We start from the raw sequence: 12,492 nt of genomic DNA, 5'->3' as shown, positions 1-12,492 counted from the left end.
CCAAAATTTTATTGATGCACAGTTGGTGGAGTGTAGAGGCATTCATAGATTGATATATATCCTAAACAACGTGGGCGAGAGAGGATGTCCATGCTTCACCTTAGTTGTCTTCTTGATTGTTGGTTCAATATGTTGAGGATATGGTTGATGGGAAAAATGTTGAGGATATGGTTGATGGTTTGATATTGAAGTCAAAATCCTTCCTTAACCCTTTAGCCAAAGAGGTGTCTCCTCAAGTATCTCCAATAATATCATATGAAGAGTCATAACATTTAACTTGTAATTATGGCCCACCATGATCATCTAATAATTAATTGAAATAGCACTAGACCCCAATTTATGGATTGGGTGGATCGTATGGTGGGACTATGCTAGTGGGAACCTTAAATAAATGACTTGAAAACCCCTTGATTTTTTACATTGATGGCATTCATCTCCCAATTTCTTGTTGGATACACAAGTCCTAGAAAACATGACAAGGATGTTCAGAGGGAGTTGGCAAGCACATTAGGTTGTCCTAGAACATCATAAAGTGCATCCACATGGATGAACATGGAATGGGAATTAAGGTCATAAAGTAGACTAGAGTGTTAGAGAAATAGGGTGCATCAAAATATTTTTGGAGTGTCCCAAAGGGCAATATACAATTCTTGTCTCCTCTAAAATACAATATACATTAATTGTGGTGATAGTAACCACAAGATTCTTAGAACTAGTGGTATAGTGTTTGGTCATGAATGAATATGTGGCAAAGCAATCTAAAGCTTTCGACTCACTTGCATAAAATAGATCATGGGGCCCGAATCAAAATTTCAAGGGACATGTCAAGGATCTCTGGTAAAATATAAGCCTGTTCTGCAAGGTCAAACAGAGAATTATCTATAAAATTAGATACGAAACCCAAAGATCACAAAATCCAAAGAAATTTGACTAATGCTAACTTTAAAATAGAATGTCGCCTTATTTCAGATATCAGTAGGTAATAAGAAACATGTATAAGACCTCCAAACCATAATTTCATTGTTATTAAAGGACAAGTATTGCAAGAAACAAAACCAGAATTTCATTCAATACATTAAATAAAGATGTGGTTATGGGTTACAGTTTTATTTTCTGTTCTACTACAACAGAGGACACCTGGAGTTCTAGGTTCCTCAAAATGTATTTTCCCATGCAACAAATGGGTAAATGTAGCTGACGGAAGTGATAAAGCTAAGCTCAAGCTAGCTGGATGTTGCGAGTTTCCAATAAGAGAAACCCCAGTCAGGGCAAGATGATTGCACCTGGAAATCTTGGGAGTCGAACCGTAAGCCAAATAGACATTGTCTCATGGTGCCAAGAGGAAAATAAACCCCAACTTTCCCTCGGGAGGTGTCTTCGAAATCAAAGGAGAATATTTAGATTCATTGCCCAAGTAAGGTTCTAATTTTTCAAAAAAAAAACAGTGGCATACAAATCACTTGTAAGGAACCCATTGTTGTCTTAACAAGGTTGCACACCTGCACAACCTTCTGCTTAGAATTATTTCCAGAAAATATATAGGAAATGAGAAAAATAGATATACTGTCAAACCTGAGTAAGGTTGCAGGGTTACCTGTGTGGAGATTGCATCAACATCTCTAGCATGGACAAGGAGCGAGCACCCTCAACCTAACCAAAAAGTTTAACAAAAGAAAATGTAGAAATGTTTGTCCAGAGTGGAAGGAAATCACCTGGGGTTTTAGCAAGAAAATTAGAAGAATCTCAAATGAAAATTCCCCAAAAAATATATAGGAAATGAGAAAAACAAATATACTATCAAACCTGAGTAAGGTTGCAGGGTTACCTGTGTGGAGATTGCATCAACATCTCCAGCATGGACAAGGAGCGAGCACCCTCAACCCGACCACAAAATTTAACAAAAGAAAACGTAGAAATGTTTGTCCCGAGTGGAAGGAAATCACCTGGGGTTTTAGCAAGAAAATTAGAAGAATCTCAAATGAAAATTCCCCAATAAGTCTGAGTGACAGAAATACCTACAACCTACTTGTAAATACATTAACAATGAACAATAGCATAAAAGGAAAATTTGGAGGGTTGAACAATATCTGAGAATAGGGAAACTTACAACGGAGTATTTTGGTGAAATTACAGCCTACATGGTTATCTGCACAGTGGGGAAAGCCCTTGAGCACCGAAACCCTAACTTGATTTGTAGAGCTAAACCTCCATATTGGAAAATGCACACTGGCTCGGGAGTAGTGTCGGTAGAGGAGGAGGGTAGTTCCTCTAACTACTACGTCTTTTGTGAGCCATTGATTCCAGAGAAACTCATGGAAGCCCTTGATCGAGCATCACACTGGTCTCGAGGAACCCTGATAGCTGTATACACAAGGGATTCGAGAGTATTTGTTATGTGGAGGGAAACTTGTGTATAGGATTTAATGTTATTAAGTATGCCAGATAAGAAAATCTGATCGACTTTTAACAGTCAAATCCATGCACACCTGATAAAATGCATAAATGATCTTCTCTTCATAGCTGTCCTATTTGATGATCCCCCTCATCAACGAAATTCGACACATTAATTATGACCTATTCCTCTGAGATACTTATTTCTCACATCTTTCCTGTATGACATTTCAAAATGTGTATTCACTTGCAAAAGAAAATTTGTTTTACACGACTTGATTCTTGCCTGTAACAATTATCTACACCTACATTAATTACCTAGTCCATGTCATCCTCTGTTTCTTCTTCATCGTTATCGTCGTCATTGTCATCATCATCATCATATGTTTCTGTCCCATGGCCCCAACCTTCATCATCTGTATCTTCCTGGTCTTCTTCTTCTGTCTCTTCACTATCTTCTCGAGGATGTCCCTTCCGAGGCTCTTTTGATTCCACAATTGCTCTAGAATTGGTTTTCGTATTTAAATCAACAACTGCTGCATTCAAAAACTTTCTATGAAGATTTGTTGCAGAAGATGTCTTTGAATTAACCCGAAGTCTCCCTCGCCCAGAACCTGTCATGATGCCAGTATTCCTACCATTTCCATCTTGGTCGCTTCCCTGATCCATTTCATCTTCGCTATCACTTCCATGTCTTCCATTTTCTTCGATAGCATAACCTGCGTGTTCTCTTCTGAGATGAAGATTTAACTTATACTCGTGTATGTAGCACTTGTCACAAGCCTCGTAAGGACAGGAAAATGGATGATCTAAAGGGATAGAGCCATATAGTGAAGTTGGAGCTTTTGGATGAGGAAACTCCCTTTTAGTCTGAGGGGGCAGCTTCACCGCATTTGCCAAATTCTTCTCATGTGTAGACTTTATGTGAGCTTTTAACTTGTATTCATGTGCATATATTTTTCCACATTCTTCGAATGGAAAAATATGATAGTTCTCCTATGAATGTGTTCGCATATGTGCACGCAAGTTAAAATCCAAAGAAAATGCCTTACCACAACCTTCATGTGGACATGTAAAATGCTTTTCTCCCGTATGGATGAGAAAATGCTTCTTCAGCTTGGAGCTATCTAAAAATTTCCTGCCACATCCTTCATAATGACAAACATGTTGCTTCTCCTCGTGCACATGTGAATGCTTCCTTAGAGCTCCAGCATCTGTAAAAGTCTTCCCACAACCTTCATAGCTGCAAAGAAAAACCCTTGGAGGAAGTGTTTCGGGCTCCGGTTCCTTCTCTTGTTGTTTCTCTTTTAGGGTTTTCAAGGTATCCTCTGTTACCCGTTTCAAAAAATAACACTTCCCATTATTGAGAACAGTCTCTTGAGTCACCCATTCTTTGATCCATTTCACACCCACAGATTTTGTGGACTTCCGTTTGTTTTGGCCAGCCTGCTCCTCGTGTTCCTGCGGATTGGGATAGGGATGCTGCTGCTCCAGTGCCTCCATTGCCCTGCTGTTCTCAAATGGAATTCCGAGATTCGAACTCATCACCTCTTGTCCTCTTCGCTCCACCTCCCCCTCGCCTCTAAAACCCTGACAATATCTCACTCGCTCGCTGTTAATCTGACTATAATCATAGAACTTACGCCCAAAATAAATGTGAACTAGGCATTTTACGAGAGATGAATATATGAGTAAAGGAGGCACTATAAACCTTACAAAAGGAGAAACTTAAATGATTAGTTGAGATCACAAATATACGTAATTTCTTAAAGGTAAGGTATGACAAAGGGCGCTTACTACGGTAATAACATAATTGGAAAAAAAAAATCTTAACGGTATGTTACATAAACATAACATAAACTCAATTAAAAATTACTACAAAGTAAAAAATAAATGAGTTTAAAAATTACTACAAAGTAAAAAATGATAAATATGAGTTTAAAAATTACTACAAAGTAAAAAATGATAAATAGATTAATTCCATTTGTAGTTTTGTTTTTATTAATAAATTGCAATTTAGAAAAAAAAAAAATCTCAAAGTATATATTATATTGAAATAATAATGACACATTTAAAATTATAAAAATTTAATTTATTTATTTAATAAATGTATGATTTAAAGGGTGTTGTGCTTATTATTTGGGATCATTTTCACTAATAGTTTTTTTAGGGGATCTTATTAATATCTTCACTTAAGGAATGGTATGTTTATATTTTTAGCACATGACAAATTAGATAAAGTGATGAGTGACATTGATTTTCATCATCTAAAGTTCATTAATATATCACAAAAAAGGCTCTTTGCATGTCCACCAACTTCTCTAATGATATTGCATAGAAAAGCATAAAATATTGATGATTGGTTGTCATAATATATCTAAAAGATCTAATATACCTGTAAATACGCCAGCCAATTTTAAATACTTAACTATATGGAAGATTCCATTTACCTTTAGGCCTAAGATATTTATTGGATAAAATGCTGATATGGAGGCCATGACTATGGACTACTTCCATTTGGTACAAGATATAATATCTACATTAGTGAAAAATTGGGTGTTAATTTAGTTAAGTCTATGTTGGGATACATGCTTCACCATATCTTAGGAGAAACTCCTAAGAAAATTAGGGTATAAGGTAGAGCTATCACACAAAGTCCAAGGTTTGTTAATTTCATGGCCTCTCATTTGGATGCCATTTCCATTCCTCAATTACATACTTATATTAATAAATGACAGCCACTAAACTAATGTGATAATGTATTTTCTATTTATTTGAAAAAAGAAAAAAAACTTCTTGTTTGCCCCTTTTCCATAGTGAAAGTATATTTCTTTCTCCCGACTTAACCAAAAGACAAATGTATAACTTCAATGCAAATATGATAATAACTAACCTTCATTTAATTTTTTTTTCTTTATATGGTGTCACTTGTGTCATTTGAATTGACATATTAAATTTATTGAAGTTCCTTTACTAATCCTAATAGGTAAAATTAGTGGACTACAATTCCAATATAAACAAATATCATTCCACTTTGGAGATTTTTATATTTAGAAGTCATTAATAAATGTTAGTGCTTGATATGTTTCTCTAAGAAAGGAGCCTATTGGACTAAATGGAAAAACAAAATTCATTGAGGTATAAAACAATTCCTATGCACACCACATAAATAAGCTACTTTAATAATATTTGTCCTCATGCCATTGATAAAATTTTCCCTTGTTAACTAATTGATATTGTGATTTTTAGGCTATTTGAAAAAAGTGTCAAAGGTTTAGTTAAGAGATAGTACCAGTAAGGATTAGTTCAATTGGTAAATGCTCTTGCAAAATATTTCATAGAGCTCTCTATTGAACCTCTAAATTACCCTCTACTTGACAACTTTTCTTGCTTCTTTCCCTTGCTTTTCCATAAGATTACAGATCCCCAATAATGATAAATGATAGGTCTTGCCTTGAGGAAGGCACTAAATGATTGACATGTTATATTTTTACGTTTTTGATATTTTAATAATTTTTTGCAAATTAGCTACAAAACGCAACCTATTCTCCAGCTAACTGCAGATTCCGTAGCTACTTCCATGGTCTGGCAAGTTCTAGGTGTCAAATGAAGAATCCGGCCACATGGGCATCTCTAGAATCATCTCCACCTGGATTCTATCATAATCACTTAGCCCAAATTGATAAGAAAGCAAGCTCAAGTTCATAGTCAAAGATGGAGTCAAACATGTGATACATGGAAGCAATAGGACTCCTTGTCTGCTCTTTCATGGTTATTCAATAAAACTAATAGTTCTGTTGTAGCATTAACTTGGATCGGCCACCTGTGTTAACGGTTCTGTTGCAAACATCTCACTCGAACTTAAGTCAGATGTAGTTGATCAAACATTTATGCAGTCGTATTGTGATATGTATAGGCCACCTATAGCTAGTTTTCCTCAAAGATAGTTATGATTATTTCCTTTTAAATACTGGTTGTACAGAACTGAGGGGGGTTCAAAGAATTTTATGTATTAAAGTTCAGACTTTCAGCTCTGTATTTTGGGACATTGTTCTTTTCTATAATTTAAATAGTGTGTTGACCAATGATCGTTTAAGAGAGCATTTTCAATTAGTTATCATCTCAACCCAGTCAGTTGGAGAGGGCCCCTGCACTGAAGGAGGTTTTCTTTCCATTTGTTTTCTGTTTAGCTTTAATTTCATTGCTTGCTTTTAGCAGTGTTTCTAACTTAGGTTGATTTATTTTAGTTTTGATCAATAGCATAATGTTAAAACTTAGTTGTGCAGTTTTTTTCCTCCAACACATTTCATGAAAGGTAATTATTTTGTTTCTAAACAGAGTAAGGTTGAAGTAATGGGAATGTACTGTTGACTAGCTTACTCACTATTTTGTTATTTATTTTCTAGTTCAGATTGTCAATACACTGCGTTAATGAATTTTTTTGAACACCATTTCAAGTTGATACTCATCCTAAACTGAATGGTTAAACATTCACTTCACACAATGGTTGAAATCAATCAGTTACCTTATGCATGTTTTATTTAGTTCTCTATATCATAAAGTACAAAAAGTTTCTAGTATTCCATCTCAAGAAGGTTATCTTTCAAAATTGAAGGTTAAAGAAACTAGAAGTACTTCAGTTGATTTCATTCTCTGTATTTATTTCAACATTCATTACAACTTCATCCTTAATTTTAAGAAATAGATTCATGACTTAGAATTAATAATGAAATAGAATAAATGCTTTGTTTTTCCTTTCTTTAAATTAGATTCTGACTAACTTTAGCTCTTGGTTCACCTTTGGGAAGTTTAGATTCACTTGAGTTTTTCATAGTTCAGATTGTACATCATTAGGAATCAAAGAACAAAAACCCAAAAGAAATATAAAAATACAAAACAACGAAGTCAGAAGGGTTAAATAAGCTCATATAGTGCACTACACTTCATCAGCTTACAAACCTCGGTTAATAATTTATGCAAGCAATTTAGGACACTAAATTGACTAAAAATTTTGGCACCATTGTCGCGGAAGTGTAAATTAGGTAACCTTATTCCATACATTAAAAAAAAAATGATATGCGTAGAGAAAGATACTGTAGGGGTAGATTTATAGCTAGAGGCAAGAGTTTCATTCCTACAAGACCACCTACTCCACCAAGACTAAGAAGAGATATACCTCCATATCAAGATCATACTCCTAGACATAGAACTCCTGAATTTCTAAGGTCAGAAATTCAATCAAGAGGATATCCTACTTCATTTACTGAGGCAGTCCTAGAGGAGGGAAATCTTGGATCTCCAGCAGAAGGATTAGCCTTTTTCACCTCCACAGGGGAACATATTTTAGTTGAAGAATTAAGAATACCTAGTGAGGGAGAAGAAGTAGAATCTCTCTCCCAAATACCATTAATAGAGGAACCAGAGGAAGATAATTTAACCTTACATGTTAAATCTTATACTGATAATGAAGAAACTATAATGCCAAAAGAAGGACAGGATGGAGAATTCACATTATTTAGAGGAGGGGTTACAGGAAATAATGGAGAAGTGTTATAGAAATATTTTGGTACTGTAACCCCAATCATATATGACCATAAACCAAGGGCTTCTAATTCCCTAAAGGTGTTGCCTCATACCCTAAAGGAGCAAGCTCAGCTGATTACATCGTCTCCCAGAAGTTCTCCATGAAAAACTACTCAGAACTGATCAAAGCAGGACCATACAAGCTACCCAGTGCTAAAGGTGCGATGCATCTCACCTGCCACATGAAAAAATTGTGATTTATACTAGAAATCCCTTTTGTAGGGTGCGATGAGCAAGAGCAGACAAATTTCACAACTAGTTTGCTAGGTGGAAACCCTAAGAATCTTCTAGAAGCTGCTCATTTGACACTTGCCTCTTTGAATTCGCCCAGGGATGAGTAAGAGATCATGAAATCTCCAAGTGGAACCAAGAACTATCAGAGAGATGACACTAATCAAAATCCTAGAAGCTAACTCACCCCCCTATAAACATCTATATATGGATCCCTCATCCTATAGATCCAAGGGCTGGAATTTTGTAATTTGCAAGGAAGTTCTATTGCTTTCTCTTTGAAGACATTGTTGGGTGATCTTGCTTTTTATGTGGTGAAGAGGGATTTCATGCTGGGAGGATGGCACTGGGTCAGACCAAGTGGTTGTAATCCTCTCTTCTACTACTTCTATCAATAAAAATATTTGAGTTTTCCTCCATATTCTTGTGTATCTTTGAATATTGTGTTGATATATGCATTTGTATGGTCAATATATATCTGATCCTATATTGTTTATAGTGATAGATCTCTATGCTTTGATGGTATTATGCTGCTTTGACTCTACAGGTACTCTTTGAAGCGAAACAAGTAAGGAAGGCGTGGTGAGATTCTGTCAAAGGGGAAAGGAAACAAGAAATTAGCCAAGTGAAAGACTGAGGTTGGTACTCTCTGCTTCTTTCTTATCTATCTCTCGTAAAGGAAAACACAAGTGACTTTAGTTTGATTGTTTATAAGATAGCTACCCGTCTTAGTGGGACTAGCTGGGGAGAAAATAGTTTTATTGCTTGTCTCCATTTTTTTGATTCATAAACCACAGACGGAGCCTGAAGTTAAGCCAGCTAGCCTTCGAACTACATTTGCTATGCAAGTGAAAAGTAGATCAATGCTGCTTCAGCCAATCTCCGAGTTTTTTTATGAACTGAACAACTGACTTGCAAACATACTAAGTGCCCTAGAGATAGCTCAAGTAACCTCATTAGATCAGCCCCTATACATTGTGTTTATTGAATATCATTAGCTCAACCTGAATCCTTGAACTAAGCTGCAAACTGTGACCAAAAACCAAGTTAAAGTCTCGTCCCTGGACCATCGCACTGTCTCCTTTTGGTAGACTAGATGCATCGCACCTCTCGTGTGCAGTAGGTGGGATGCATCCCTGTTTCCCTTTGTTACAGGTGCGATGATCAGGTAAGACTGTTTTTGCCTCGAGATTTTGGTTTTTTCTTCATTGTCTTCAGCTTTATTCAGGAGTTTTGCTGGCTGTGATCAGTAGACCACTGTTGAAACCCCCTTCCTTTTCACTATTCATCCTCCAGTATACAAAGAATTGTGAATTTTCTTATGTATTTTTTTCCATTTATAGTTCTCCTTTACAAAATAGTAACTTAATCGAACTGTCGTCTTTTGGTTGGAAAGTGTCACAAGTGTTGTTTCTAGTCAAAGAAAATAATCCTCCTCTTTTTGATAGTCGATTACACTGTTACTCTTGTATTTGATCTGAATTAATAGTATTTCAAGTGTTGAAAGCAGTTTTCAATTCAAAATATCAAAGTGTCATCTTGTCTTTCTTTCGTTTTTTGAAAAGAAAATCGTTAGCATTGTCGCTTTGAAAGAAGAGATAATTTAGATTTGTATTTATCATTCTTTTCATCATTCACACATTAAGAAAGCAGAAAACAAGTACATGCATGTGCATTTGCATTAAGACTACTTGTTGATTTGATTTAGGACAGTGCATCTAGTGTGTACTCTCTGCGCTCTGTTGAAAGAATTTCGCTTCTCTTTCCTTAGTAGCTAGGATTTTCATTGCAAAAAGAAGAGTAAATGACTATTTATCATCTTAGATTGCATATTTAGGAGTTGTATATCTACGTCACGCGGTGAACCTTAAAGGAAAACTTCTTAAGAAATATCAACTGTAAAGTAAATTCAATGAACATAAAAATGCTTTGGAACCTAATGCACAACATCTAGAAGTCTAGGCTAGAGACATATTCTAGTGTTGTAAAGCCTGGTAACTGTCACTTTCATCATGGGTTGGGTGATTCCTCCTCTTTGAGATGACAAGTGCTAGTACGGACTTGTTCTCCCACATATCGTCGAGTATATATTGGGAGACCACAATAGGCTATATCCTTTATCCTTAGGAAGCCATGTCTGCCACCCTATCGATCGCAATGCACTGAACACAACATTTGGGAAGATTGACTGCCGTACCGTAAAATGTATTATGCAGTTTTGCAATTGATCTGGGAATCCCTTTGTCTAGATTTCTAGAGTAGTTGCTTTTGTTCCTTTTCAAACTCCTTAAAAGAAAAGGTCCATCTGAGCACTTATCACTTCAGCCTCATTAAAATTCGAAGGCGACTAGAGTCATCTTTAGCTTTTTCTTGACTCTTAAAAATTGAAAAAGCAAGTTGTGTCGAAGTGTCTAAAACTCATTTAATTCGAAATAAGATTTTTCCCCTCTTATTTTCAGTTGATCAAATAATCCGCAATCGTGGAAGAAAGTCAATCAAAACCCCGTCGTTTGTGGAGACTGATGAGTCAACCATTTTTGACTCCAGAAACGAAACCATTCCGGGCCAAATAGGCTCGTTTAATTGGGTCAAAGTCTTCTGGTTTGTTTGAAACTTGTGTTTCAACATCCTCTGAGACTCCAGTTACTCCAACCATTTCTGGTATCCTTGCCTCTACAGAAGAAGTTTCGCAGTTACAAGAGGACATTAGAATTGATCCTAGTGTAACAGTAAACACTTCTATTCCTGAACCATCTCCATCTAAGGTTGAGTCGGAAGGTGTTACCCCTCCAACATATGTCGTTGCAGAATCTATACCTTCTTTGGCACCAGAAATATTTTACAGACCTGACGGTCTACCTCTTCCACCTAGATTGATTGCTATAGAAAAGATGACGGAGGATCTTCCATCCAGTACTCCATCACATTTTGGAACTGGGATCCCCCTATATCCTTCTAATTCGTAAGTTAGTACCCCTTCATCGCAAGTTCCTGTAGAATTGGTAGGAAGTCTTTTGGATAGACTCGATATGTATGGACAACCATCGACATCTAGGACTGTGTCATCTGATATAGTGGTAGCAGAACCTCCTGTTTCCACTTCGACGATGTTCACTGGTATACCATCTGTCCCAACTAGCTCTCAACCGCTAGAGGGAGTCCACCCGAGGACTGTTTCGACAGTATGGTCTGTTCCCGTTTGTTCGTCCAAAATAATATCTGGAATTTCTTATGTTGATCTCAGCAGGTTGATCCTTCACAACAGTATCAATTTGGGTAGTCCGGTCTCCAAAGGCCCATCTTTCCTCTGAGCACTAGATTGCCTCTGTATGGAGGGCAGTATACCCTTTCATTGTTCCTCCCGAGAGAACAACCATATGAGAGTTCACAACCAAATTCAGGCCAAATTGGAATAACATCTAGTGGTTGAGTGCCAATACTGCCTCAAAATCCAAGAGTTGTATACACAATGCAACCAAGTCTACCTGTGTCGAATATCACCACTACACCAGCTATTGTGATGGTGTCGCATGTACAAGCGTTGCCCGTTGTATGCCAACCTCAAGTTTCTCAGGTTGTAATACAACAACCTCTTGTCTCCACGATGCAACCACAATCGTCGGTTCGTGGCTCCTTAATTGGAGTGACTCAGGTTCAAACGGGTACTATTACCCCTCATCTTGGTCAAACATCTAGTATTGCGCAACAGAAAATGGTTTCACAACCATGGCTGGTGCAACATCAACAACGACAATTCCAGGAAGTGTACTAAGGACCTGAGCAGCAAAACTTTGCAAGTAATGGGCAATCATATATTCGAAATCGTTATCATCAATCATCCCAAATTGGCTATGCCCAACAACCTTATCAAAGTTATCAGCATCAAATGCATTATGTTGGTATGCAAAGACCCACTGCTCAGGCAATCCCATCTTATCCTAGGTATGCTTCGCCGAACTTGAATCAACAGTTGCCCTTCGTGGTGACTTTAGAGTTACCAGACCTAAATCGGCTAACAAACGATCCAATTGCTTATGCCCCTTGGTGGCCAATGATTCCTCATAAACTTCTGTCAAATATTCCTAAATTCAATGGAAATCCGGGTGAAGATTCATCAAATCATGTGATGACCTTTCATCTATGGTTTTCTTCCAACACTCTAAATGATGATTCAATTAGGCTTCGCCATTTTCAGCGAAAATTAACTGGTTCGGCAGCAAAATGGTACATCGAATTTCCTAGAGCTTCATTTGATAACTTCGGCACCCTTGCCACCACCTTTTTAAC

The 12,492-nt window shown here is 36.9% G+C and overlaps 1 protein-coding gene across 1 annotated transcript; it reads right to left on the bottom strand.

Moving 5' to 3' along the window:
- Window positions 1–2,454: 2,454 nt before the first annotated feature.
- LOC149219210 (uncharacterized) lies at window positions 2,455–3,191 on the bottom strand. Its single transcript, XM_089382545.1, has one exon. The coding sequence runs from the start codon at window positions 3,058–3,060 to the stop codon at window positions 2,710–2,712; it is 351 nt and encodes a 116-aa protein (XP_089238671.1). The 5' UTR covers window positions 3,061–3,191; the 3' UTR covers window positions 2,455–2,709.
- Between the last annotated feature and the right edge of the window lie 9,301 nt (window positions 3,192–12,492).

The sequence above is a fragment of the Pinus tabuliformis genome, chromosome Q (genome assembly GCF_031772625.1).
Source record: "Pinus tabuliformis cultivar Carrire ecotype Pingquan chromosome Q, CPIR1, whole genome shotgun sequence".
NCBI classification, from domain to species: domain Eukaryota; kingdom Viridiplantae; phylum Streptophyta; class Pinopsida; order Pinales; family Pinaceae; genus Pinus; species Pinus tabuliformis.
The sequence above is the reverse complement of the archived record's forward strand: the minus strand, read 5'-3'. Positions and strand labels throughout refer to the sequence as shown.

Excerpts from the sequence above, each read along its gene's own strand:
- LOC149219210 (XM_089382545.1), bottom strand. The coding sequence starts at position 3,060 with ATGGATCAGGGAAGCGACCAAGATGGAAATGGTAGGAATACTGGCATC.